This window comes from Emys orbicularis, chromosome 4 (assembly GCF_028017835.1).
Source record: "Emys orbicularis isolate rEmyOrb1 chromosome 4, rEmyOrb1.hap1, whole genome shotgun sequence".
Taxonomy (NCBI): domain Eukaryota; kingdom Metazoa; phylum Chordata; order Testudines; family Emydidae; genus Emys; species Emys orbicularis.
The window spans coordinates 149,766,011-149,791,697 of NC_088686.1; the positions used below are offsets into that span (position 1 = coordinate 149,766,011).

At 42.8% G+C, this 25,687-nt stretch overlaps 1 protein-coding gene across 1 annotated transcript in view; it reads right to left on the bottom strand.

The window, feature by feature from the left end:
- The window catches only part of TRIM33 (tripartite motif containing 33), a 69,286-nt gene that overhangs the window by 32,950 nt on the left and 10,649 nt on the right, over window positions 1-25,687 (bottom strand). Inside the window, exons 2-4 of the mRNA XM_065402595.1 lie at window positions 9,526-9,644; window positions 9,187-9,334; window positions 6,141-6,273 (exon numbers count right to left, since the gene is read on the bottom strand). Of these exons, the coding sequence (XP_065258667.1) occupies window positions 6,141-6,273; window positions 9,187-9,334; window positions 9,526-9,644 (400 nt within the window). The remainder of the gene's footprint in view (window positions 1-6,140; window positions 6,274-9,186; window positions 9,335-9,525; window positions 9,645-25,687) is intronic.

Genomic DNA, 25,687 nt, shown 5'->3' on the forward strand with positions numbered 1-25,687 from the left:
TTCTCCTGTCTTTCCAGACCTTAAGGAAGTGCTGCAAAATCCAGGACACAAAGATTTCTTCAAGGACAATTTGCTGAGGGACACAGCGAGAAAACAATTCAAGGCTGTTGATGGCTTTCAGGGAGCTGCTGCAGATGGTGGGAATATCTTGTCTGGACCTGAGAAATGAGCCCAGACTGGTGGGACTGCATTGTAATGCAGATTTGGGATGACAAGCAGTGGCTGCATAACATTCAGATGCAAAAGGTGACATTCCTGGATTTACGCGCCAGACTTGCCCCAGCCCTGGGACACTAGAATAACTGCACTGACAGTGGAGAAGTGAGTGGTAAATTGCATGTTGGAAACTTGCAGCGCTGGATTGCTACTGGTCAGTAGGAAGTCATTCTGGAGTTGAAAACCCACAGTGGGGGACATTTTCATACAACTGTGTAGGGCCATTAATCGTCTCCTGTTATGCAGGACTGTGACTCTTGGCGATGTGCAAGACACAGTGGATGGATTTGCAGCAAGGGGGTTCCCGAACTGCACTGGGGCGATAGCTGGAATAGCTCTATTTTGGCACCAGCCCACAGTGCCACCGGGTACATCAACAGAAAGGGCTACTGTTCCATAGTCCATGGATCATCATGGACGCTTCAATGATTTCACTGTAGGCTGGTCAGGGAAGGTGCACAATGCTTGCATCCGTAAGAACACAGGACTGTTCAGAAAGCTGTAAGCAGGGACGTTCTTTCCCAGCCAACAGACTATCATTGGCAATACTGAAATGGAACCCAGTCTACCCCTTGCTCCCTTAGCTTATGAAGTTATACACCAGCCACTCAGACAGCACCAAGGAAAGATTAAACTACTGGCTCAGCAGGTGCAGAATGGTAGACTGAAGGGACACTGGCTGATTTGCTCACTAGATTGGATCTTGGTGAGAAAAATATCCCAATGGTTATAGCTGCTTGTTATGTCCTGCGTAATAGCTGTGAGGCAAAGTGGTAAATACTTTGGGTGCTGCTAAGAACTGTGTAGTACTTATTGTACATTGATAAATATGACTGCATGTTTTCCTGAAGCTATGGATTATGTGAGGCTTGGTGTGTTTTGACAATTGATATGCAATATTGTTTGGAATAAAGATAATTTGATTCTTCAAAAATAGAACTTTTATTCAGTAGAAAAAGCAATACAGAAAATCAATACGCAAAAAAAAACCAAAACAAAAAGCAGAGTTATACAAGTTTTTAACAACAGGGTGAAAATTTAAAATTATAAAAGTAGTAAACATTTATGTCCATTTGAGTAAACAAATGTAACCCATTGTGGCTATACGCACACCAACCGGGGTCCTCACAGGTCAGTGTATGTGGAGCTGTGGTTTTCCGTGCTGTCCCCCGGCGTGGAGTGATAAGGGTAATGACGGGCCCTGTGATGCCACGTGTTATGTAGGAAGCAGTGACAATGGAGTTCTCCACGGACTGCAAAGGGTGGACAGCTAGGTATTTTTGGACATGTAGGTCAAGCAGGATCTGCAGCATTTGGGTTTGCTGCCTGAAAAGACCCACTGGGTATGTCTACACTGCAATTAAACACCTGTGGCTGGCCCATGCCCGAGCCTGAATGTCTACACAGCAATTAACCAGCCCCATAGCCTGAGTCAGCTGACAGTCCAGCCAGAGGTGTTTACTTGTGGTGTAAACATACCCATTATGTCCTGGTGCATTTCCTAGGCCTTTTTCCCTGTCCTCTCGGTCTTGCTTCATGCTCTTGGTCATATTGCTCCAAGTCTTTTGTTCATGGCCCAATGCAGTACTGGCCTGCAGGTTCTCCCAGAGTGCATCACTCCTAGTCTTTTTTCTCCACCTCACTGAAGTGAGGTGTTCTGTGGGTGTGGAGGGGCACCCCTCAAGGCCGCAACGGCAGCAACTACTGATAAAAACAGACAGATGTGTCATTGGATTTACAGTCACAAGGGAAAGGGAGAGAAGTTTCCAAACTCCCATCCCTCGTTCTCATAAGCATTTTTAATAAGACATTTATCGACATTTTGGCTTTGGAGTGTCCCGACAATGCTTTGCTTTCCAGCCCCGGCGATTGTGAGTATGGCCCGCTAGAGACAAGGGGGTGAGGGGGTAGAAGGATTTCCTGTTGCATGAAGCTATAAAATTTCAATCCCTATTCCATGGGTACAAGTACAGGGCAACAGCACTGAATATTGGCACTATTTTCCACAGGTGGTGGTGATTTTAGCGAATATCTCACAGCTGAGGGTCACAAAGGCACAGAGAACACAGTTGCTACTGGTGTCCCGAAGCCACCTGGGCTCACGTGCTGCTAGCCTGTTTACTGCAATGGTGCCAATCAAACTCATCACAGGTAGCATGGGAAAGCATACTGCCATGGAGGAAGAAACAAGGGAGTCATCACTAGAAACCTCCAGGAGAGGATTGCAGACCATTTCGATGAAAGTTCCACTGAGATCTCTTAGGAGGATACAAAGGACATCCCTATGTACCTAAACAAAGTCTTCTACAAATCCCAGCTAACCAAATATAGAGAATGATAATCACATGCCAAATCTACCTCTTCTCATACAAGCAAAACAATGAAAAGTTGATACCTTTGTCTTGTTAACTTGGGGGTGGGCCAAAAGACAGCTATAATGAACATTTTAAGGAAAAAGGCATGCACACACTTTTCCAAGTCCCCTTCCTTTTCATCAGGCTAATCTGCACTTGACTGGCTAGACTGTGATACAGTCTCAAACTGGTCCAGGGCTCATGACATGGCTGGAGTCCCACACTGTCTTTTCCTTCTACTCCTCGCTGTTCATGGCAGGGGTCTCTGTGTCAGGCTCCTCCAAGGTATCCACAGTGACTGGCGGGGTGCTGGTGAGGTCTCTGCCAAGTGGTTGGTTGTAGAAGTGGCAGGTCTGAGGCACAGCATCAGATCTATTGTTGCGCTCCCTTCACTTTCACATGGCATTGCTGCAGATCCCTGTCGTACCTCTTTGCCTGCATCTCCAGTGCAGTCTGTCTGTAGATGTCCACGTTCCTGTGGTTGGTCCACAGCTGTTCTTGCACAGCATCTTCGCCCCACAGGACCAAGAGAGCCATTACTTCCTATCTACTCCAGGCAGGACAGCTTTTAGTACCTGTCTGTCTGTGCACAGAGCTGGCATGGTCAGCTGCACACAATGGCAAACCGCTAGGTATGCTCATCAAGGGGGGCAATCAGGAAAAGGTATTTCAACACCACCCAGGGGAGCTTAAAGGGCATGCCTTCCAGCCTCTGTGATCCCTGGGCAGAGTTTAACCTTGTGACCACTGCAGTCATTGTTGTAGGGAACGGAGCACTGTGGGACAGCTGCTGGAGTCTGTTAGGGCCAACACAGGCCATGCAGTGTCTACACTCACAGACCATATCTCTATGCCATTCAGGGAGGTGGTTTTATTGCATCATTTTAACAGGGAACTTATGTCAGCCAGAGACAAATTTGAGCATCAATACAGGCACAAATAGGTCAATGCAAGGCTACTTACCTCAACCTAACTTCATAGTATAAAAAAGGCCAGAGGGTCACTCGCTACTTCTATTGTGGCTTAGTTGTATATAAATCCCAAGCTTTTGAAGTGCAGCTTAGCAACAGTGTTAGGAAACTTAACCAAGAGAACCCCAGAATATGCTTCTCCCCTCCCTCACTAGAGGCAATTACAGCACTCTTCAAGAGGTCAGGGAGCTCTAGTGATGGAACAAAAGTAATTTATACTCTGCTCAAAGACTACCATTGAAAGGGTAAATGAGCCTCATTTGAAATCTAGAAGGGCAACTGATCTGTCTAACCAATTCAGAGAAATGTCTGCATCTAGTGTTTAAAGTATGCACAAACCGCATTACTTGCTTCAACTCCTTCTGGTCTACGTTTGTGCAGGAAACCACAGTAAGAAGTGTGCTACTTAGACCAGTATATTTAGTTCTTGTATTGGCAAAATACTATCTACTTTGAACTAACAATGGACAGGTTTGAATTAAAAGAGCCTCCTCCCTCAAAACTAGCATAACAATGTTATTTTCCATATACAAGGAAAAGAACCTTACAAATCCTGAAATATATATTAAAGGCCCACAGATACCAAAAAAAAATCACTCAATCTGCATGGAATTTTCTGTCTGTTCTCATGCAGTGTCTCTGATAAAAAGATTAAGAGAATCACCTTTGGCAAAAAAGAAATTTTACTGAGTTTATTTATTGCTAAACTTTTGGCACAACACTGCCGTTAAATTATCTAGAACGACTGGATTTTACTCTAATTTCTAATATTTGGGTTGGAAGGAACCTAAACCAACTAGTTCATGTCAGTCTATTGCCACAAGATAATCTCAGCTTTCTACAGCATCCCCAAAAGCTCTTTCCCTCAAAGTTCTCTGGAGTCTGAACAGTGTGCCCTGCGGCTATTCAGATAGTGATTCAACAGCCTCTTGTGTTTCAGAGGATTAGGATTTCAGGTGAGGAATAAGCAGGAGATTAAAAACAGTGTGTGTGTTCACCTGACATGATTTTGCTTAAACATTTCACAGAGCTCCATAAACAAAATCCCAGTTTTATTTTAAAGTAGAGGCAGACATCTTGTCCATCTGTAATTTACAGCTGCACCCAGAAAGAGATATTTTAAATAAAAGTTTCTATTTAGTGGCACCTGAAAGCAGGTTATTAGTGAAGTCTTATGGAAGAGAATACACTGTAGAACAAGATGTGTCTATTTATGGATTGTTAATCAGTTAGTGTTAAGTGCACAACAGGTGGAAATGTTAAACAGGCTACCAAGCAAAAGCTCGTCAACAAATCCTAGACGTCAATATTCTTGGTAATTGTATTTTGAGGCTATTTACAATCAAATAGCATGAAAAAAACCTGGGCCAAAATTGCTTACATTATGAAACTGTCAGTAACTGTTAGAAGTTAAAGAAGTTAAGTTCTCTATTAAGCTGCTTTAATGTTCTATGAAGTCATTGACTATGCTGGAAAGGTACTAAAAACGGCTAGATCAGCTGTTTCAAACCATTGTCCAAATAAACTGAAAGAGCAGCTTTACAGAGAAGTGCTGTCTGGAGACAGATTGCAGTAAGCAGTTCTGCAATGGTCTGCTAAAGCTCCCAACGTGCAGAGTTTTATTTCTATAGTTGATTACTTGAAATATATATTTGCACATTAGAATCCTTACTACACCACTGCATAACTACTTACCAAAATTCCCAAACAGCATCATTCAAATCACTGCACAACCATAAGACTTCAAAGACTTTATGCTCTTCAACAGCTCCTTCTCTCCAGTGGACCAGATAATTTCTTAAGACTAATACAAAATGAGAGGAAAACTTACATTCTTTATATGTTACCAGCCTCACCATTTTTAATTGGAATTAGATAAGTTTCAGACAAGCAACACACCAAGACAAGTGGATCAGACTTCAGCCCACTGTATTAGGCAAGTACATTCATCCATGATGCAAACCTTATATATAAGCTTTGTAATTTAGCCTAAAAATTATACAGTATGCATCATATTAAAACATGACCTTTCCAGAAAATTACTACCTCACCCATCATTCACTACTACAGCCTCCATCCATTCAAAGCACCACTTTTTAAAATCCAGGTTTGTGCCAGTTTTATGTTTTATTATATTTCATTTGTGTACACCTTAAAGTGGCAGCTCCACTTGAGTGCCAGGCAAGTTTATACCTTAACCTCTACTGTCAATTCACCTCAAGCCCTGACCAGCAATTCTCTGCATCCAGTCCTAGATGTCCCACATAGCTCTACCAATGCACCACCCTTACAAGTCGCAGGACCCTTTGCTACACCAGACATAAGCAGGCAGCCAGCCATGTAGCATTGTGTGACTGTTATAAGTATCCACCACAGATGAGGATGAGACTAAAATATTAATTTATACTTATGACCTAACTCACCTGTAGAACTCAGGACCTTAAAGGAGGCCTAGTGAGTTCCCCTCACCAAGAGAGCATTTCAGTCTAATGAACAGTAAATACAGCAATATTTAATTACACAAATGCTTGATATTAATTTCACTTCCTCCTGCTCTGAGAAAATGCACCAAGGAGGTAAAACATGTTAATAACTGTACCTGTGTTCTTTGTGTTCCAATAACTGACAGTCTCTGCATGTCAGTCTGTCACATGTTTCACAGAAAAGTTTTAACTGTTCTTGTTTGTGGACAGGACAGAAAACAGGACGTTGACCGGATGCTCCCACGGCCTCTGTTTTTAAAAACAAACCATTTTTGCATTTTAAAATAAAGTTTGAAGAGCAAAATCTCTAACTGCCATGCTGGGTAAGACTTAAGAAGTCAGGCCAGGATAATTATAAACCTATTCTCAAGTAAGTCAGTGCATATTACTGTAAATATGTACTTATTAAAATATTTACAGTGTCAGTAGTTCAAGGTGTGTTACTTTTAAGCAAAAAAAGGGTGAGGATTGCTTTCCCTTCCCTGCCTTAAAAAACCCCAAATCAAGCTATTTTGTTTGACTGTAAAGCCACATGTCATTTCACCCTCATTATGTGAAGGTTCAAACACCCACCAAACTTTTGTATTGTCAAGAACCCAGGGATCTTCTAAATTACCTCTTTAAAACCCTGACAAAATAGCAGTAAATCACATTTAATGGGAAAACTAATGTCAAAGTAACCACCACCACTACTACTAGGGAATTTCATTTTGGACAACATCTAGTCATCTGAGCTGCAGTTGGGCTGGATAATAGAAATTTACACACAAGCAAAGGATAAAAGGCAAAAAAATTCTTTCTGAGATTCCAAATTGCCCAATGACCCTTTGAAGACACTTGTGGAGGAAAAGCAGTCTTTGGAAGATGAAGCAGATCAGGATTAAAGAGAAGTAGTAAGTGGATGTTTCCTTGCATCCTCAAGTACTGTCTGAAGCTTGTTACATGATGCAAGTTATTGTAAGAAAAGACAGCACACATGAATACAAAGTTGGGTCTTCCACTAAAGAAATTTTAAAGTATTCAAGATATATTTCACATGGTCTAACAAACCATCACAAACATATAATAGATAATTTCTTCCAAGTACATGAAGAGTAAATAATTCACCACAGCTGATATCACTAAGGCTTGGTCTACACTTACCCCCCAATTCGAACTAAGGTACGCAACTTCAGCTATGTGAATAACGTAGCTAAGTTCGAAGTACCTGAGTTCGAACTTACCTCGGTCCACACGCGGCAGGCAGGCTCCCCCGTCGATGCCGCGGTTCCCCCGTCGACGCCGCGGTACTCCTCTCGTCTAGCTGGAGTACCGCAGTCGACGGCGATCACTTCCTGGTTCGATATATCGCGTCCAGACCAGACGCGATAAATCGAACCCGGAACTTCGATTCCCAGCCGCCGAACTAGCGGCTGGGTGTAGACAAGGCCTAAGAATCACTATGTGGTTCGGTTTCTAGGGAACGATGACTGTATTAAAACAGTCCTAAATATGGAAGTGATATTTTCTAACACTCTACATTCGCAGAAAAGTGTTGAAGGGTAAATCTGGCTGTATTGCCATCCTGACAAAGTCATGCTATTTGTAGGTGTTACATTAAGAATGTCATTTTTTAGGTAGCCATGCTGTTGTGGCTTTACCTGGACACACTGCCACCTAGTCAGATTCAGAAGTTTGAAAATTTACCAATGTAAGATCTTATGAATTAGTAAATGTCAAATTTAAGGCAGAAATCAAAAAGCCTCTTAAAGTTTAATTTTGCTGCTAGAACTACAAGTTTTTGGATAATCAAACCAATTTTCATGAATATTAAGCATTATAAGTCATTAATAATACAGTTTTGGCATAGACCAGGAGTTCCTGGAAAGCACTTAAAGTGCAACTACACTAAAAGGGGACCAAAACTGCCATCATGAGGTTACTAGTTACATACTCTCAACTTATTTGATATCACTATTGTGAACAGAACAACTGACTGTCTTAATTTGACCAGCCGACATGACAGACTTAGATTCTGCAGAATCTAAGCTTCAATTTAAAAATCTTTTGTCCCTCGTTTGCAAAGAAAACCTTCCAAATGAAAATGCAGTAGTTTTACATACCCCGAAAACGGCTCTAAGAGGAGTCCCCATTTATTTCAGTAGGTTGTGAACTGCAAAGCCTAATGATGACAAATTAAGGACCACATTTCTCAATACTTTAGATATGCAATTAGACAGTTTGCTGGTACTACTGTACTAACTGAGTGCACAAATTTGGCGTGAAATTGCACATGTAATTGGTGAAAGATACTAAGCAGAAACAGTGATGGTCCTGAAAGTGTGCTGCCAATTGCATCCCCACTTAGTGATACTGATGCAATAGTAACTTGGCATTCTGTACAAGGGACATATTCTATGCTCAATCTTTATGTAAACCTCCTGTGGGAGTCCTGCTGCGTATAAAGGGTGGTACAGTATGACAAACTTCATAGCCCTGGTCCACAGACCATAATTAAAGGTGTATTCCAGTCCTCTCCACCAGATGAGTTGGCACCTGTTTTACACTCCCCCCCCCCTTTTTTTTAAACTACCAGCCCTGAAAATACATCCTAGGATCTTGAAATGTAGTTTGGCTCGGTTACTAGCAATGATAGAACCAGAAAGGTTCTGCAACTGGAAGTTAGCCAAAACAGAATCCAGTTCACGCTCCCATATCTGTCCTAGCTCTTCAGTGTTAATAAATACATTTGTCACTAAGGTAATCTGGTATGATTCAGAATACACATCAGTTCTGTTGATTAAGGTGGTGCACCACTCACACTTTTTAAAAAACCCCAAACCCAAACAAAAATAGAAGCCTCGCCCTGTTTTTCTGTTCTATACTCATGCATTTCCTTCACAGACCCTTTTAACAGTATTAAGTATTACCAGAACAAGCCATTTTAATTTATTTAACATGTACAAGTTTCTTCCACTTTCAAGGCTCACTGACTGCATGTTGGCTTGCCCATATCTTTCTCTAAAACCTTCCAGGGAAGTCGCAGACTAAAGATAAGTACATACAACTCATACTTCCTCTCTTGGTTTGTATGGGCACACACGCTCACCCACACCAGAAACCTCCAAGTAGTTTTTATTCCTAGACTACAGGTAGGATTGGGCAAAAGATCAGCAAACTTACCTGAGGAGACATCCTCTTTCTTTCTGATCATATGATCTTTAGTAAATTTTACTCGCTGATGTGCTTCTATGCATGTCTTGCACAGCCATTCCCCACATTCCACACAAAAGCCCACAGCACTAGCATTATCTTCACAACTAGTGCACACCTAAAAGCAGGAACAAAACAAGTCAACATAGTTACTTACAAAGATTCAATTTCCCTGTGGGGTTTTAATATGCATGTAAGTAAAGTCCAGTAAAAGTGTTCATTTCTTTAGATGCTCAATCACATATACCTACAAGATGCACATACACCAAACAGTACCTAACTTGCAGTAAGAAAAGTAGAAAAACAAACCTGTTCTGATTTCTCATCAGAGCTACTTGGTGTTTCCGAAGTGTCCTTCACAAAGTAGTTATCCACCAGGTCTATCTGTCTGCACTCCTGGCGGCATATTGGACACCTGATCACACCAACTGCAACACAGAAAAGAAATGTTTGATATTCCCTTGGTTTCAAGAAACAAAATGATGACAGTCAAATTTATAACAGTCAATGTGACAGAATCAAGTGGGTTTAAAAGACAAGTGACCAGAATGAACAAAGAAAACCATCTTCTGAGCGCTTAATGTGATTGGCTAAGTGAAAACCAGACTCTAGGATTAATATCAACACCCTAACAAACCCACACTGGGCCAAACATGGTGAAGTTTCACCCAAACCTTTAGAATGAAGGACCAAACACCACTAAAGAGACTTTCCTCCCTTCAGGGGGGCCAAGCCCAGCTGGTATGAATTGTGATGCAATCATTCAGAGACTTTCCCAACAAGATCCAAGTATAGTACGTCATTTAGTTAAATGACTTGGTCTTGGCTACATGGGTTTTTCTTTCTAAGTAAGGTTAACTATTTTACTCATTGCATCCCTTCCCTACACCTCAGATCCATTACACAAATTTAAATGTCAAAGGAGCCTTAAGACCAAGTGACTTCGTCTCCATACTCTCCAATTTGAATTCTTATCATATGGATACAATTATTCCACACTACATTAAGGATTTTAAATGCCTACAATGTACTCCAGCAGACCGTTCCTAGCTGCAATATTGCAGGCAACAGAACCTCAATCACATGCTTCCACTAAGATTTACCAGAATACCATGGGGATATTCTAAAAATCTTTTGATTTTTAAACCCAAAACCAGCGTTTTCCTTAACAGCACAAAAGTCAGCCATTACCCTAGCTATATTAGTCTTGCTACGTTCTATACTATGAATTAGTATGAATTGCAATGAAACTACCAGAAAAAGAAAAGAAATCTCAGAGCAGACTAAATGTGTCCCCTACATAAGCTTAACGTTAGTACTGGAATAAAGCACTGACATTTTGAATGGTCATGCCTCAGAGTTAAATTAAATATTTTTATTTCATGTTTTAGATGGAAGAATTTTCAGATGAAATATCCTGTATATTTAAGTGAGCAAACTGATATTTAACAACAGAGCTGGGAACTTCAGGAAAAGATGATGTTGCTATTTCAGTGGAGATCAGTTAAGTCACTGCCACAGCAGAAAGACATCAATAACGGAACCTAGAAGCCCAAGCACTTGGAAGCAAGGTTTTGGAAGATACAGTATTTAAACTAAATGGGAATGTAGCTAGATAATATGATGTCACATTAGTAATTTCCTGTTTTCAGGAACTTTGGTAGGGCATTACAACACTCCACCCAACTTCAAGAAGGGATGTTCTCTAGCATGACCTATTTCTAGCAATTCTGGTTGTATTGTTGTATGATTGTTGTACACCATTTACAATGTGCATAACATTGCTAAACTGTTTAACCAACACACAAATAAATATCAACAAGCAAATGGCAGCAAACAACATAAAGGCCAAAAAAAACCAAACCCCCCCCCCAAAAAAAAAATTAAGTTACATAGTAACTACAAACGGGGTAAACAAATTCCCTGGTAGTAGCAGTAACACTTTGGGATCAGTAACACTGCATCCTAAGTAAGGCACATGTTATTAAAAACAATCTTGTTCAGTGTCTGGGTATCAATACTAAATACTAACACAGCAATATTTAATAAACTGATTAATAAAGAAAGAAAATGGGTAAACATTCTTCCCACAAAAAAAGACAAAAAGCAGGGGAATGTAGTAGGAAGAGAGCCTGAGACATAAGCCCTTGTATCAGAGGCCTGGTATGAGGCAGGACCGTCTCACAAAATCTGGCAAGAACAGGCTAATATTGCAGAAATACACATTCGTAAGAAATGCTAAGCACATAGTACTCACACAAACACATCCAGATATCAAGGATGGTACAAAAACATTCCACAAGGATAACAGGAACACACTGACCCCTCCTAAAAGATCAGGTCAGGATGACAGTACGTAATAGAGATGTTTTGATCGAACCCCCATGTACAAGGTGATGGGTAAAAACTAGCCACATCGGGGGCAGTACTAACTTGTTTGTATCAGGGTATAAAGATGCATCTCAGAGGGAGTAGCTTTGTCCAACTGAGGGGGGAATGGAAAGTCCTGCCATGCACTGAGCTGCGTCCATTGTCACGTGCATACGTCTTAGCATCCTCGTAGAGTCTGCCAGGTGCTATTACGGTGCTTTGTCGACAATAAACCTGGCCTGGCGCCTTTGTACCTTAACGGATCTTGTGGTCATTGGGCGGTTTGCTCTAAGTCTGCTGTGCCAGCTGCCTGCGCAGAACTGGGGCAGCACACAGGGAGAACACACACATGCAGCCAAACATCTAACCACATTAACCATTGGAACAATTTACTAAGGCTAGGTCTACACTACAGCGGGGGTCCGACCTAAGATACGCAACTTCAGCTACGTGAATACCATAGCTGAAGTTGCGTATTTTAGGTCGGCTTACCTGGCTGTGAGGACGGGGGAAAGTCGACCGCTGCCGCCGACTCTGCTGCCGCCTCTTGCCGTGGTGGATTTCCGGAGTCGACGGCAGAGCGATCAGGGATCTATTTTATCGCGTCTTCACTAGACGCGGTAAGTCGATCCCCGATAGACCGATTGCTACCCGCCGGATCGGCGGGTAGTGAAGACAAGCCCCAAGGGTCATGGTGGATTCTTTATCACTCATGATTTTAAAATCAAGATTGGATGTTTTTCTAAAAGTTATGCTCTAAGAATTATTTTGGGAAGTTCGATGGTCCATGCCCTACAGAAGGTCAAAAGAGAATATCACAATGCCCCTCCGCCCCCCCTTTCTGGCCTTGAAATCTATGAATTTACTTTATTATATCTACCTTTTGAGGGAGTAGCTTTCAGATTAGTCTAGAATTAATGGTCACTGCCTCAGAATTCTTGACGTACATAAGAATGGCCATACTGGATCAGACCAAAGGTCCATCTAGCCCAGTATCCTGTCTTCTGACAGTGGTAAATGCCAAGTCCCCCAGAGGGAACAAACAGAACAGGTCATCATCAAGTGATCTATGCCCTGTCACGCATTCCCAGCTTCTGGCAAACAGAGGCTAGGGACACCATCCCTGCCCATCCTGGCTAATAGTCACTGATGGACCTATCCAGTTCTTTTTTGAACCCTATTGTAGCCTTGGCCTTCACAATATCATCTGGCAAAGAGTTCCACAGGTTACTGTGCATTGTGAGAAAAATACTTCCTTTTGTTTGTTTTAAATCTGCTGCCTATTAATTTCATTTGGTGACTCCTGGTTGTTGTATTATGAGGAGTAAATAACACTTCCTTATTTACTTTCTCCACACCAGTCATGATTTTATAGACCTCTATCATATCCCACCCCCTAGTCATCTCTTTTCTAAGCTGAAAAGTCCCAGTTTTATTAATCTCTCCTCATACAGAAGCCATTCCATACCCCTAATCATTTTTGTTGCCCTTTTCTGAACCTTTTCCAATTCCAATATATCTTTTTTTGAGATAGGGCGACTACATCTGCACACAGTATTCAAGATGTAGGAGTACCATGGATTTATATAGAGGCAATGTGATATTTTCTGTCCTATTATCTATCCCTTTCTTAATGATTCCTAACATTGTTCGCTTTTTTGACTGCCACTGCACATTGAGTGGATGTTTTCAGAGAACTATTCACAATGACTCCAAAATCTCTTTCTTGAGTGAGAGCAGTTAATTTAGACCCCCTCGTTTTATATGTATAGTTGGTATTATGTACACATGCAACTGAACTTATTCCGGGGAAATAATCTAGGATGACAAGATATCGCATCAACCCAAACTCAGGACTGTTCCAAGGGTTAGATTTGCAGAAATAACCAATGGTTTGATTTGCAGAAATAACCAATGGTTTCATATTGTCTAGGTGTACAAGTGTTCACTTGTTTATATAATGAAGTCTCCAAGGTGAGGAGAGCCTTGATATTTTCTTCATACTAAAAGCCAAGATTCAGTTAATGATGGACAACCATGTGAGATAATTCCAAAAAGGTACTTAAACCAAGAGTCTAGATATACAGAGGAAAAAAATGGTTTCACTAAACAATTACCACTACAAGTATTCTCAGTGGAACACCATCCCCTTGACAAACTGAAACAGATCACATATCCCTCCTCGGTTTTACTACAGTTCTCCTAGGCTAATCACAAGACAGTGGAAGGAAAATTAATAAAACCAGAGGTCTAAAATCTCTGCTCTCTCTGTAGTCAGGTCCCACAGCTTAATACACTTCTTGAAAAACAGCCTCTGGTTCTCACTGTGAAAATTAAATGAGGGGGGAATAAACAAGCCTCAAATGTTTCTAGAGGATTTAGCCATCTAAAAATATGTAATCTTGGTTAGGGTGATATCACAAGACTCAAGAAAAACAGTTGTACTTCAAGGGTTTTTCACATAAAGAGCCAAATACTTCTTGAGATCCCATGTGAAAAAAATCTATTTTCACACCATTTTTAGGGTGACCTGCAGAAAGTCAATGTTTTAAAAAGAAGAGACAAAAAACATACCACCTATGAAAAGGTAGAAACAACAAGTTACAATTTCAGATCACAAGAAGGACCTTGTAAATAAGCAAAGATGTGACTGCACATGAAGTGCCCACACCAAAGTAATGGGTATGGAGGATATATCAGAACTTTCCTTGAAACACTAGATTTATACTCTTGATTATGTTCATTAGAGCCAGAGTAAGAGTGCACTCATGTACTCAGCGGATTACAGAGTCCTTCTAAAAAAAGTTTTTATCTGCTCAGCCTGCACATTAAATGTCATTTTCGTGTTTCAGATTTCATTATTTTCAATAATAGTGGTTTTCATATATCCTGTGCAATATTATGCAAAATGCAACAGCCTGTGTCCCACATTCTTCCAGTCAGAATACATATCTATCAGTAAATCTATGTGTTATCTTAACTATTAAGACTCCAAGTTCCATTCTCCCAAACGTTGTTGATAAGCTTTCTGTATGAGAAAAATGTGGAAATGGTGTTATTTTATAGAAAAGAAAAAACAGGAGGAACTGGTCACTACCATCAAAACTTCCACAACATGTAACCAAATTAACAGAAAAACAAGTGTATTTTAAATTAAATTAAATTAATGGAGATATCCTATCTCCTAGAACTGGAAGGGACCTTGAAAGGTCATCGAGTCCAGCCCCCTGCCTTCACTAGCAGGACCAAGTACTGATTTTGCCCCAGATGCCTAAGTGGCCCCCTCAAGGATTGAACTCACAACCCTGGGTTTAGCAGGCCAATGCTCAAACCACTGACCTATCCCTCCCCCTAGTACTTAAGCTATTTATGGCTCAATGTTTTAATCATGAAGCCAGAAGAACACAAGGAGGTTTTCCTTTCCAGTCTTCCAACAGGAGGCAACTTTCTCTCCTGTCAGGAAACAGGCAGAGCTTTCAGGAAACAGGCCGTTTCCCTGAGGTGCTGGTGGACGTGGTGGTGCTGTTTTCTGATCCACCCAAGGCACCTAACAGAGCTTATGATGGAGCAGAACACAGACATAGACTCAAACTAGCTGATGATGCTATAACCATCACAGACCAAACTGAGTGCTTGGCACAATGTGTTAGCGGCTGTTCAAACTTCCTGTAACGTGCAGGGTGGTCAGTGACGTTTTCCTGCAGTGCACCACCGTCAAATAGCTAGAGCAGCCACACTGTGGGAGGCCACTAGGTAGTCTGGGATCTGACTGGTTTGACTTGGGTCTGCATGCTGCAGTGTGGATGCCAGAACCCCAGGTTTGAAAATTTGTGAACGTAGAGTTAACAATCAGTGTAGACCCTAAAGCCCTGGGTTCTCTAACCCAGGGTCAGCTGGGTTGAGTCCCTCTAACCCTGGGCTTACACTAAAGTGTAGATATGCCTTAAGAGTTCATTGTATCATACACAAAAACACACAGCTGCTATGTAAATTAGTACCACAGATAATAGTGGTTCTTGTTTCTTTCCTGTAACCCTAGCTAAGTCTGATCTAATCAAGGAGCAGGAATAACTTCTTACCTGAAAATTTGGTTTGAGTCACCAATCCAGCAGGTAGGGAAAGCCTGCCTGGCACTGTCAACCACACTCAAATGGAGATAGGTTTCACTTGCCATCTTCTCGCATCATGAGCCACTCCTCCCTGTCATGGCACCAGGAGAGAGAGTGTTTCCAAAGCCTGCAACAGAGGGAGAAGAGAAACTCCCAGATCCCTTGTGACAAGTTCCTAACAAGGGTCAGGTGACCCCAATAGGAGGAGTAATTCACCTAACACACTAATATGGGCAGAAGGCAATCATGAAGGAGGAAAGGTGGGAAAATATGCCCCTAAAACTGTGTGGTGAAGGAGGCACCTGTGAGTGAGAAGAACTAGGGTACATAGTGTTTAATGAAGGAATTCAGTCCTGTGTAACTGCTCTGTAGATTTTGCATACTGACAATGATCTGACTTATTAAAACTACTCAAAAAAAGAATCCACTGGAGGATGGATGAAGGGAATTCTTGTCACCTTCTAAGAATTGTCACTATCCTTCTAGTCAGCTGCCAGACCCAAGAAAGGGAATTTGAGCCTCCATTAATCAGACAATGAATTACAATCTTGAAACTGCAGCGTGAGAAGCAAGGACATCTTAACGGTTCTTCAGCTATCTGAATGATATTTTTAAGAGATAGAAGTTATTTCCTCACCTTCTTGACTGAAATAGAAGATAGAACATCCACATGAAGGAAAGCCTTGTTGAGATGAAGGAAAAGATGCAAGCAGAAGTAGTTCTACTATATACCAGGAGCGTTACATTGTTAGATAACTGCAAAAAGGCTGGAAAGTCAAGTCTTGCTTAGAGCTCATGTTACACATTCATTTTGTGGGGTCAAAAAGATTTTATTAAGAGAATGTCAATGCAGGAAGCTTTTTTTTGTAGCCCTTTTAATTGTTTATAACTCAGATAACAGAGTATATTAAATTAAAACCTTGGCTTTACTACAGAAGGACTCAAAAATATTCAAAACAATAGTAAGGAAAGTCACTATTCCTATTTTCATAGAAGTGAAAAGAAGATCATTAACCCTTACAATAGGTTCTAAAATCCCACACTAACCTATATTGGAGGGTATTAAAGAGACATTGACATAAAAATCGTACCCATCTGAAATTTTACCTACCACTGTCAAGTAACATCTAAAATGTCTTTAAACATATTTTTCATTTTATTTTGTGATTTGACATGAGTATTTTGCCTATAGTTAGCATCAATGTTTTCTCAGAATAGTCAGATTCCCCTGATAGCTGCTTGCATGGGTCTTTCACACAATACAGGAGAGAATTTTTTAATAAAAAATGTAATTACGTAAACCATAGAGGTGGCAAGTATAATACCCAAAAGTATTTTTAATTATAAATTTACTAGATTTCAAATTAATTTTGTCCTTTTAAATAAACTGCATCTAACTCATTACTCAGATTCTGCCTTCTTCACCATGACTTCATAAAAAGTTCTCTATTTCTTTAATGCTTTAGAAGATCTGAAAAACAGCCAGAAAAAAAGCTGAATTCTACAAAGACCTTTCGTGCTGTGGGATAAAGTTAGCTGAATCTTTTCAAGACAGCATTCATTAGGGTAAGTCTCCTGCCCATTATCAACCAAGCACAATGTTCTGACTTGGGGTCGAGGGGGAAAAGAAGGAGAAAGTCAAGCTCTTACTTAAGGCATTTGTAAAACACTTGTATGAAAAGGAGGAAAAAGAGTTCCAGTCCACAAACGGAGTAATCCAAACCAGCGCACCTTGCTCTATTTGAATACATTTTACCCAATAACTATGTGTGTGTGTCCACCCCCATCTGTCCTGGTTTTTCATAATCTGTAAATCAAGGCAAACAAATAGGATTTCGCAGACCAAGCCAATGTGAATAAGATTTCTAGAGAAGTTGAAATTCAGGCAGGCTAGCCCAAGAATAAGTCTATGGGCCAGGATCATCTTAGCTGTTTGAGAATAATCAGTACGAGTAGGGTTTCTAGAGTCTTGTTTATGGAAACAATAACTGGAAAGATAACTCAGCTGAAAATCCCATTTTCTATGTTCTGTTTCATGAAAAGCTCTGAATATTTGCTAAAAGCCTCTTAAAAAGTTTGGAGCAAAAAGATTCATTACAAGATTTTCTTATCTCTTTACTAGAAATTTGCACACTCAAGGATTCTTTTCCTAGAAAGAGGTTGCCCACTCAGACAGTGAACATTTAGGAAACCTTGAACAAAGAGGACTTTTAGCCCAATGGGCACAAGATTATTTGAGAAGTTGTTTGAAAATAATTGCTGAATTTTCTGATCCTAGTAGAGCCTTTTGACTATAAATGTGGTATAAGAAGATTAGCAGGTTAAGTCTGACCATTTTTAGTTATAAATTGATGCTTTTCCCCCATTCCAAGACCACGTGCCTTGACAAATTTCTTGTTCAGGGGAATTCCCCCTTTACATTTCTTTGGTAAACCATAAACACCATAAATCTGTTTCCTGAGAGAACAGATCATGTGAACTGTGCCATTTCCTCTCTTTTCCCTAGATGATTTCAGTATTGTTAAGTTTCCCATGTTCCCTTGCAGCTTTGGTTATTTTATTTAAAGCTTGCTCCTAGACTCATTTTTGATGCAACTGATTATCCAGCTGACAACAGAATGTGAAGTACTGATGATAATATGAGCTCAACATTAGTCAAACTTAAAGGTACCTAGTTTTCTCTATTTAAAAACCCAATTTTACTTATAATTTAAACCAGACAAAATGTACAATTCAACCCAAAGTAAAACCATTGCACTATGCTACAAAGAAAGGTAAAATTCAAACCTTAGCTTGTTCCCAGAGGAGGAGTATTTAAGTGTGTTGCTAAGGAAAATATTCATCTTACCGTGCAAACAGAAGAATAAAAAATAAAAAATTCTTGCTCCTAAAAGCAAAACTAGATTAGAACAAAAAGACATCTGGCTACAAAATACACTTATTTGCTACATTGATAAAAGTAGGGTGTAGAAAGTAAATTATGAGAGTCCAAACACTGAGCATATAAGCCTGGCTAAATTGCTTTTATTTGGACATTTAATCTTGGATTAAACTTTTGAAAAATGTAATGAAAATGTCACTAAAAATAAAACAAAGAAGAAATGTGAATAAATGGCCATTACGTATTTGCTTATAAGCAAGATGTCATAATATCCAAGATGGAAAAAAATCCCATAAACACAAAAATTAAACACAATTAGAAAGCTGAAAAATCTGTTTACATTGATTAAATTTAAACGTCACTGTTCTCAGCTAAAAACCATCTACTTAAGCTTCAGAACTTCACAAGCTTTGATGGCTGCAAAAGAGCTGCCAATTTTGCGGCAAACAATCCATTTCATATTAGCAGTACTGATTCAGTAACAGAAGGTGCTGATTCCCAGAATGCCTACTCAACATGCTAAGGGAATAGCAAACGTAGGGAGCACCAAATAATTTTCAAACATTTGCACCAGAGTCCATCCTGTTCAATATAATTACCATTTTTAACAAAGGCTATGTTTCACACGGAGTAGATTAATACTCGTGCTAGGTAACCAAGGCTTCCTCCTTGACAATTCTGGCTGAGGATGCATTAAGTGTTGACATAGTACTATTGTTACATTTTAAACCACTCAATTACATTAGAGAGGACTAACCCACAACTACACCTCTACCTCGATACAACGCTGTCCTCGGGAGGCAAAAAAAATCTTACCGCGTTATAGGTGAAACCGCGTTATATTGAACTTGCTTTGATCCACCGGAGTGTGCAGCCCTGCCCTCCCGGAGCGCTGCTTTACCGCGTTATATCCGAATTCGTGTTATATCAGGTCACGTTATATTGAGGTAGCGGTGTTTCTTTCTTATTTCCTGTTAAAGAGTTTCATCCTTAACAATTTAGATGTATATGTTTACTTAAATTGCCATAATGTGTTCAGCAGGAACTACAGTCTAAACACACTTGACAACAGTATTCACCTAAACTTGGGGAACTGTAATGAATTTTCCATGTGAAAAGCAATGCCATTCATATCACAAAAATAAACTTATGAAAAGATTCAGAACACAGCACTAACACAATCCAAAACTAGTGAAGCGCCCACTAAGAAACAACTAACAGTACAATTTGGAATTGATACAAACACTTAGATGAGACCATATAAACGGACTCTGAACTCAGACTTCCCGGAGGTACCCAGGATTGTGAGGTGCTTTGCTACCACCACATGCCCTTAGCTTGAGGAAGCCTGGTCTGTGGCTGTCACCTTCGCTTCTCTGCTAGCATCTCCCTGTCCTGGACACTCTGCTTTGTTTCCCCGCTTTCTAGCTCTCTCTTCTATTTCCAGTTTTTGGATCTCTATCTTGTCCAGTTCTAACTGCAGGACTGCCCCCACTGGGACTTGGGCCAGGCTGGTTTCCTAAGCCAATGCCTCCCTCGACCACAGGCACTTTCAATGGATTAATCAGTTGTCCCTGATGTTTATCATATTCCATGAGTAGAGATTTCATCCCCTCTCCGGTTTTCCCTGTAGCTTCCAAGTCACGGTCTGCACACAGTTTTTCCCCAACTGTGATCTGGTATGCTTAGCATATGTCTCTGGCTTATCCATTCTGTCCTCTCCATTCTTCTATTTCCCTTACCCAAAATAAACGGAAATCTTTTTCTTTACCTGTTTCTAACCTTCTCACTTTTAAATCTTTTTGTATCTGTGCTATCTGGTATACAAGTGTGTGGATTGTGACCCTTGGCTAACCAGCAAGGGTGTAGTTCCTGCCAACTATGCCACTGTGATACTTCCTGGGGTATACCCAGGGTTGTGAGGCACCTTGTTACCACCTGCCATTGGCGTAAAGAAGCCTTGTTTGTGCCTGCCTGGGGTCAGCTCCCTAACCCTAGTGGCCATGGGTAACACAAGCACTCCCCTCGAGGCTTCACAGGCCCTGCTCTGCTGCTTCTTGATAGGTTAGCGATAAGCACAAGTATTGTAAGTAAGTAGAAGTATTGGAAACAAATGGGTGGTAACATATAAAATAAAAATCGTAACATTCATTGTAGAACCTAGACTGAATTAACTAGACACTCATGTCTGATAAAGTAATGCATACCCAAAGTCCTTGAAGCAGGGCCAGCTCTAGGTTTTTTGCTGCCCCAAGCAAAAAAAATTTTAGCTGCCCCCCACCCCAGCCCTGGGCTCTCTCCTCCCCCACCCCAACTGCACCCTCCTTCCGCCGCAGCCCTGGGTCACTGGTAACTCGCTCCCAGGGCATGTCATTCAGCAGGAATTTTGGATGTGCACAGATCACAGACAGGATTGGTTCCCATATGGTTACAGAACTGCAGTGAAGTGCAACAATTTTCAGCTTGTGTGATTGGAGGATATCTGGATGCATATTATGAGGAAAAGTTGAGGTGCCTTTATTATTCTTTTGTTCCATTCTTTGTTTCTATGGGGAATTTGCCAATGCAATATCACGGTCTTCCTTTTAAACAAATAAAACTAAAAACAAACAAAAAAAACAATGGCTGTTGAAAATAGCAATTCCAGTCCTAATAACCACTGGGAAGCATTTCTTGCTCAATTTATTCTACTTTTTCTACAGCAAGTTACAGTGGATCAGTATATTTGATTTGGGAGACATGAAGTAACAGCTGCCCAAATTGAGCTTGAGCACTCCTGAATTTTGAGGGTGTTCAAATCTGGAAAAGAAAAGTCAATTTCTGCTTCCATGGCTCAGAAGTGGAAATCCTCCTATGTGTCTGGTACTCTCTCTAAAGCTGCCCAGTCTAGTAGAACCTCCCCTCCCTTACTTTTCATTTTAAATGCTAGTGGGATCCACGTACCTCCCTTGCTAGGCTTCAGATAGAGAAGGGCACTGTCCATTTAGTCCACCCAATTCTTTCTTTGTGGGAGAGCCCAGGGCTGGGGCAGCAGGAGGTGCGGGCCAGAGCTGGAGTGGCAGGGGGTGCAGCAGGTGCGGGGGGGGGACGGAAGAGCCCAGAGCTGGGGCGGCAGGGGGTGCGAGTAGGGGCCAGAGCTGGGGCGGCAGGGGGTGCGGGTAGGGGGGGGAGCCCAGGGCTGGGGCGGCAGGGGGTCGGGGGGGGCCAGGGCTGGGGTGGCAGGGATTGCAGGGGGGAGACCCCAGGGCTGGGGCGGCAGGGGGTGGGGGCCAGAGCTGGGGCGGCAGAGGGTGCGGGTGGGGGGGGAGAGCCCAGGGCTGGGGCGGCAGGGAGCCCAGGGCTGGGGCGGCAGAGGGTGCGCGGGGGGGGGGAGGAGCCCAGGGCTGGGGCGGCAGAGGGTGCGCGGGGGGGGGGGGGGGAGGAGCCCAGGGCTGGGGCGGCAGAGGGTGCACGGGGGAGGAAGAGCCCAGGGCTGGGGCGGCAGGAGGTGTGGCTGGGGGAGAGCCCAGAGCTGGGGCAGCAGGGGGTGTGAGTGGGGGAGAGTCCAGGGCTGGGGCAACACAGGGCAGAGGGGGGAGCCCAGGGCTGGGCTGGGCTGCGGCAAAAAACCTAGAGCTGGCTCTGTCCCTACCATTCACAGCAAGCTGCAGCATGAGGTTTCAGTTCCACACTCCTTCCCCCTCCCTTTCCTGTTACTAACGGCCGAGGGAATGCTGGGAAATGTAGTTCTTTCCCTGCTCCAGGGCTGGCTCTATAGGCAGGGAGCTAACCAAGGAACTACAGCTCCCAGGGCTCCCTGTTGGTTCTCAGCTCCCATGCTGGATTCTTGCGCCCCTGCAAATATGCCGCCCCAAGCAACTGCTTGCTTTGCTGGTGCCTAGAGCTGGCCCTGCCTTGAAGAACTTTACAGCCAGGCTTGGCTGTGAGCCTCTTCTCATGAGATAGACACGCAGAAAAGCTTGTCTCCTTCTAGGACAGGGGTTGGCAACCTTCAACACGTGGCCCATAAGTAGGGTTACCATATTTAAAAAATAAAAAAAGAGGACACTCCACGGGCCCTGGCCCCACCCCTTTCCCACCCCCAGCCCCGCCCCAACTCTGCCCATTCCCCGCCCCTTCCCCAAAGTCCCCGCCCTAACTCCCCCTCCTCCCTCCCAGCCACGCGAAAAGGGCTGCCCGAGCGCTACCGGCTTCACAGTTTGCCGGGCAGCCTCCAGACCCTGCACCCCCGGCCGGCGCTTTCCCAGCGCAGCTGGAGCCCGGGAGGCAAAGTGCTCAGTCGGGGGCGCAGGGTCTGGAGGCTGCCCGGCAAACTGTGAAGCCGGTAGCGCTCGGGCTTCGGGCAGCCCCCATGCCTCCGGACCCTGCGCCCCCGGCCGGGCACTTCTCCTCCCGGGCTCCGGCTGCTGTGCTCCTCCCCTGACTCTTCGGCTCTGTTTAAGAGCCGAGCTGCCTGAGCGCTACCGGCTTCGGGCAGCCCCCATGCCTGCGCCCCCGGAGCCCGGGAGGGGAAGTGCCCGGCCGGCAGCTCAGGGTCCGGAGGCATGGGGGCTGCCCGAAGCCGGTAGCGCTCGGCTCTTAAACAGAGCCGAAGAGTCAGGGGAGAGCACAGCAGCCGGAGCCCCCAAAGGGGAAGTGCCCGGCCGGCGGTATTTTTCCCGGACATGTTCGGCTTTTTGGCAATTCCCCCCGGACGGGGGTTTGATTACCAAAAAGCCGGACATGTCCGGGAAAAAACCGACGTATGGTAACCCTACCCATAAGGATAATCCGCTGGCAGGCCGTGAGACATTTTGTTTACGTTGACCGTCCGCCGGCCTGCCCCATCCTGCAGCTTCCATTGGCCGGGAATGGCAAACCAGGGCCACTGGGAGCAGCAGGGGGCTGTGCCTGCGGACAGTCAACGTAAAGAAAATGTCTCTTCTGCCAGCAGATTACCCTGATGGGCCGCGTGTGGAAGGTTGCCGACCCCTGTTCTAGGTGAAGGACCCAGCGTGTTCCCTTGCCTCCCAAAATAAAAAAGTCCCAGCCTTTGTTTTCATGCATAAAGGGGACACAGAGGGAGACAGACCTCCCCCCAACCCCGCTTTGTTTCTTCCTATAGTTTTTCTCTTGTAGATTTTGCAACCTCTTGGCTAGCACCAGGCTCAGTATGCAAATAGGCCTCCATTGTGAGGCAGACAATACACAATTCACATATGACCAGACAGGGAGATAAGCGCCTGTTACCTCCTGCCTGAAAGGCACATGTCTGAGGCATGTCACCCAGAGGTCACTACCCCCCTCCTGTACCCTCTGCCAGTTGGCACCCCAAGATCCCTGGGTCAGAAGAATATTACCTGTTCAAAATTTAATTACTTTTAGATGAGACTTCAATTTTTAGCTCCACTAAATGTTTAACAGCATAAAGAAAGTATCACAGAAACACTGGAAATTCAACTGGAAAGTACACTTTGTGACAGTTCCCCTTAAAGGCTGCTGCCACTTAAAACAACAGCACAATACTTTGTATTTCATTATTTTTATAGTGATTCAGCAAGCCAGAGTGATATCTGATCCAACAGCAAACAGACTGCATATCAGTGCATCTTTGTAACAGAAGACTTCTGCCAAAGAGTACTTAAAATTCTAGACTAAAGGAAGAAAGCATTTCACAAAACTTCTCTATCCAACAGATTTTGTCCAATATAAAGAGTCACTACAGAAATAATTTCAGCTGCTCCTATTACACCAGTGCCAATGAAAAACATTGGAGAGGAGAAACAATCAGATGACTTGAGTACTATACCAAGAATTAGGAATCCCTTTACTCCTTGCGCTGACACAAACTTCCTTGAGGCACTGGGCAAGACTCTTTGCCTCATGTAAAATGTTGCTAACCTGACCTAATCAAATACTAAATATGGAATAATGACAGTACACCGTGTATGTGGCATGTGCACAGCCTGCTTCAATGAAGTTTATTCTGATCAACCTTAGGGCTTCTATCTCAAACACCAGTGAAAATGTCATGGATGATGTCAGTTTCACCCGGCTGCTGCTACTACTTGGGAAAGCAGCTCCAATGTCTGCTGAGGGAGGTATAGCAGAGACCTCCTCCCTTCCCTCTGACAGCAGCCAAGAGGCTCTGAAGATGAGAGAGCAGATAAAGCTCTAGCTGCTGAAAAGGCAAGAATGTGGGTAAGGAAGGAGGGGGTTTGGAACTTCAGATTTCAGACTCTCTGAGCCAGAATTTGATGTAAAAGATGGAGCACCTAAAAAAAGGGTCCAAAGACAGCACCCTGCTATAAATGTATTCGGTATTTGTATGGTAGCTCTTTACTGCAGTATCTGATTGCCTCACCACCTTTTATGTATTTATCCTCAACACCCAAGAGGCCGGGCAGGGCTATCATCCCCATTTTAAAGATGGGCAACTGGGGCACAGAGTGATTGACTTGCCAAGGTCACACAGGAAATCTTGTGGCGCAGTAACTTAAATCCAGCCTAGGTTCCAAGTCCTAAGCTAATGCCCTACACACTGAACCATCCTTCTTTAAAAACCCCACACACCTCACACTAACAGCAGCGGAGGCAGCACTTCCCATGAACTTCACTAGCATGTTCCCCAATACTAGTCTCTTATATCTCACTTTGGATAGCAGGTGTCCCATCATGTTTACAGCTCCCGGATGGAAGGGCTTAAATTACAGAATTCAACATTAAGTTTGATGTTAATACTAAATACAATGGGTAACAGCTAATTAGCTGCAATCACACAGAAATGGTGTCAGATCCTCTTTATGTTTCAAATTTCCCCATTCCTGAAACAGGATGAAGTAGCATGCAATAGCAGACTTCAGTTATAGTCACTTTAGATATGAACATGCATAAAGCAGACGGTACTGCAATAGCTAAAAAACTCATGATGTGCAACAACTACAATTCACAAAATAAAGCAGTATATTATGAATCTGAAACCAAAGTATGACAAAGGAACCAAACAAGTAAATATATAACAGCATATTTCCAGTAATAATGGCCTTTATAATTTTTCTTTTGTTGTTCTAAAAAGTAGCAGGGTAAAGTATACCACATGTTTACCAGCTCCAACTAGAGTGCTATAGCCACT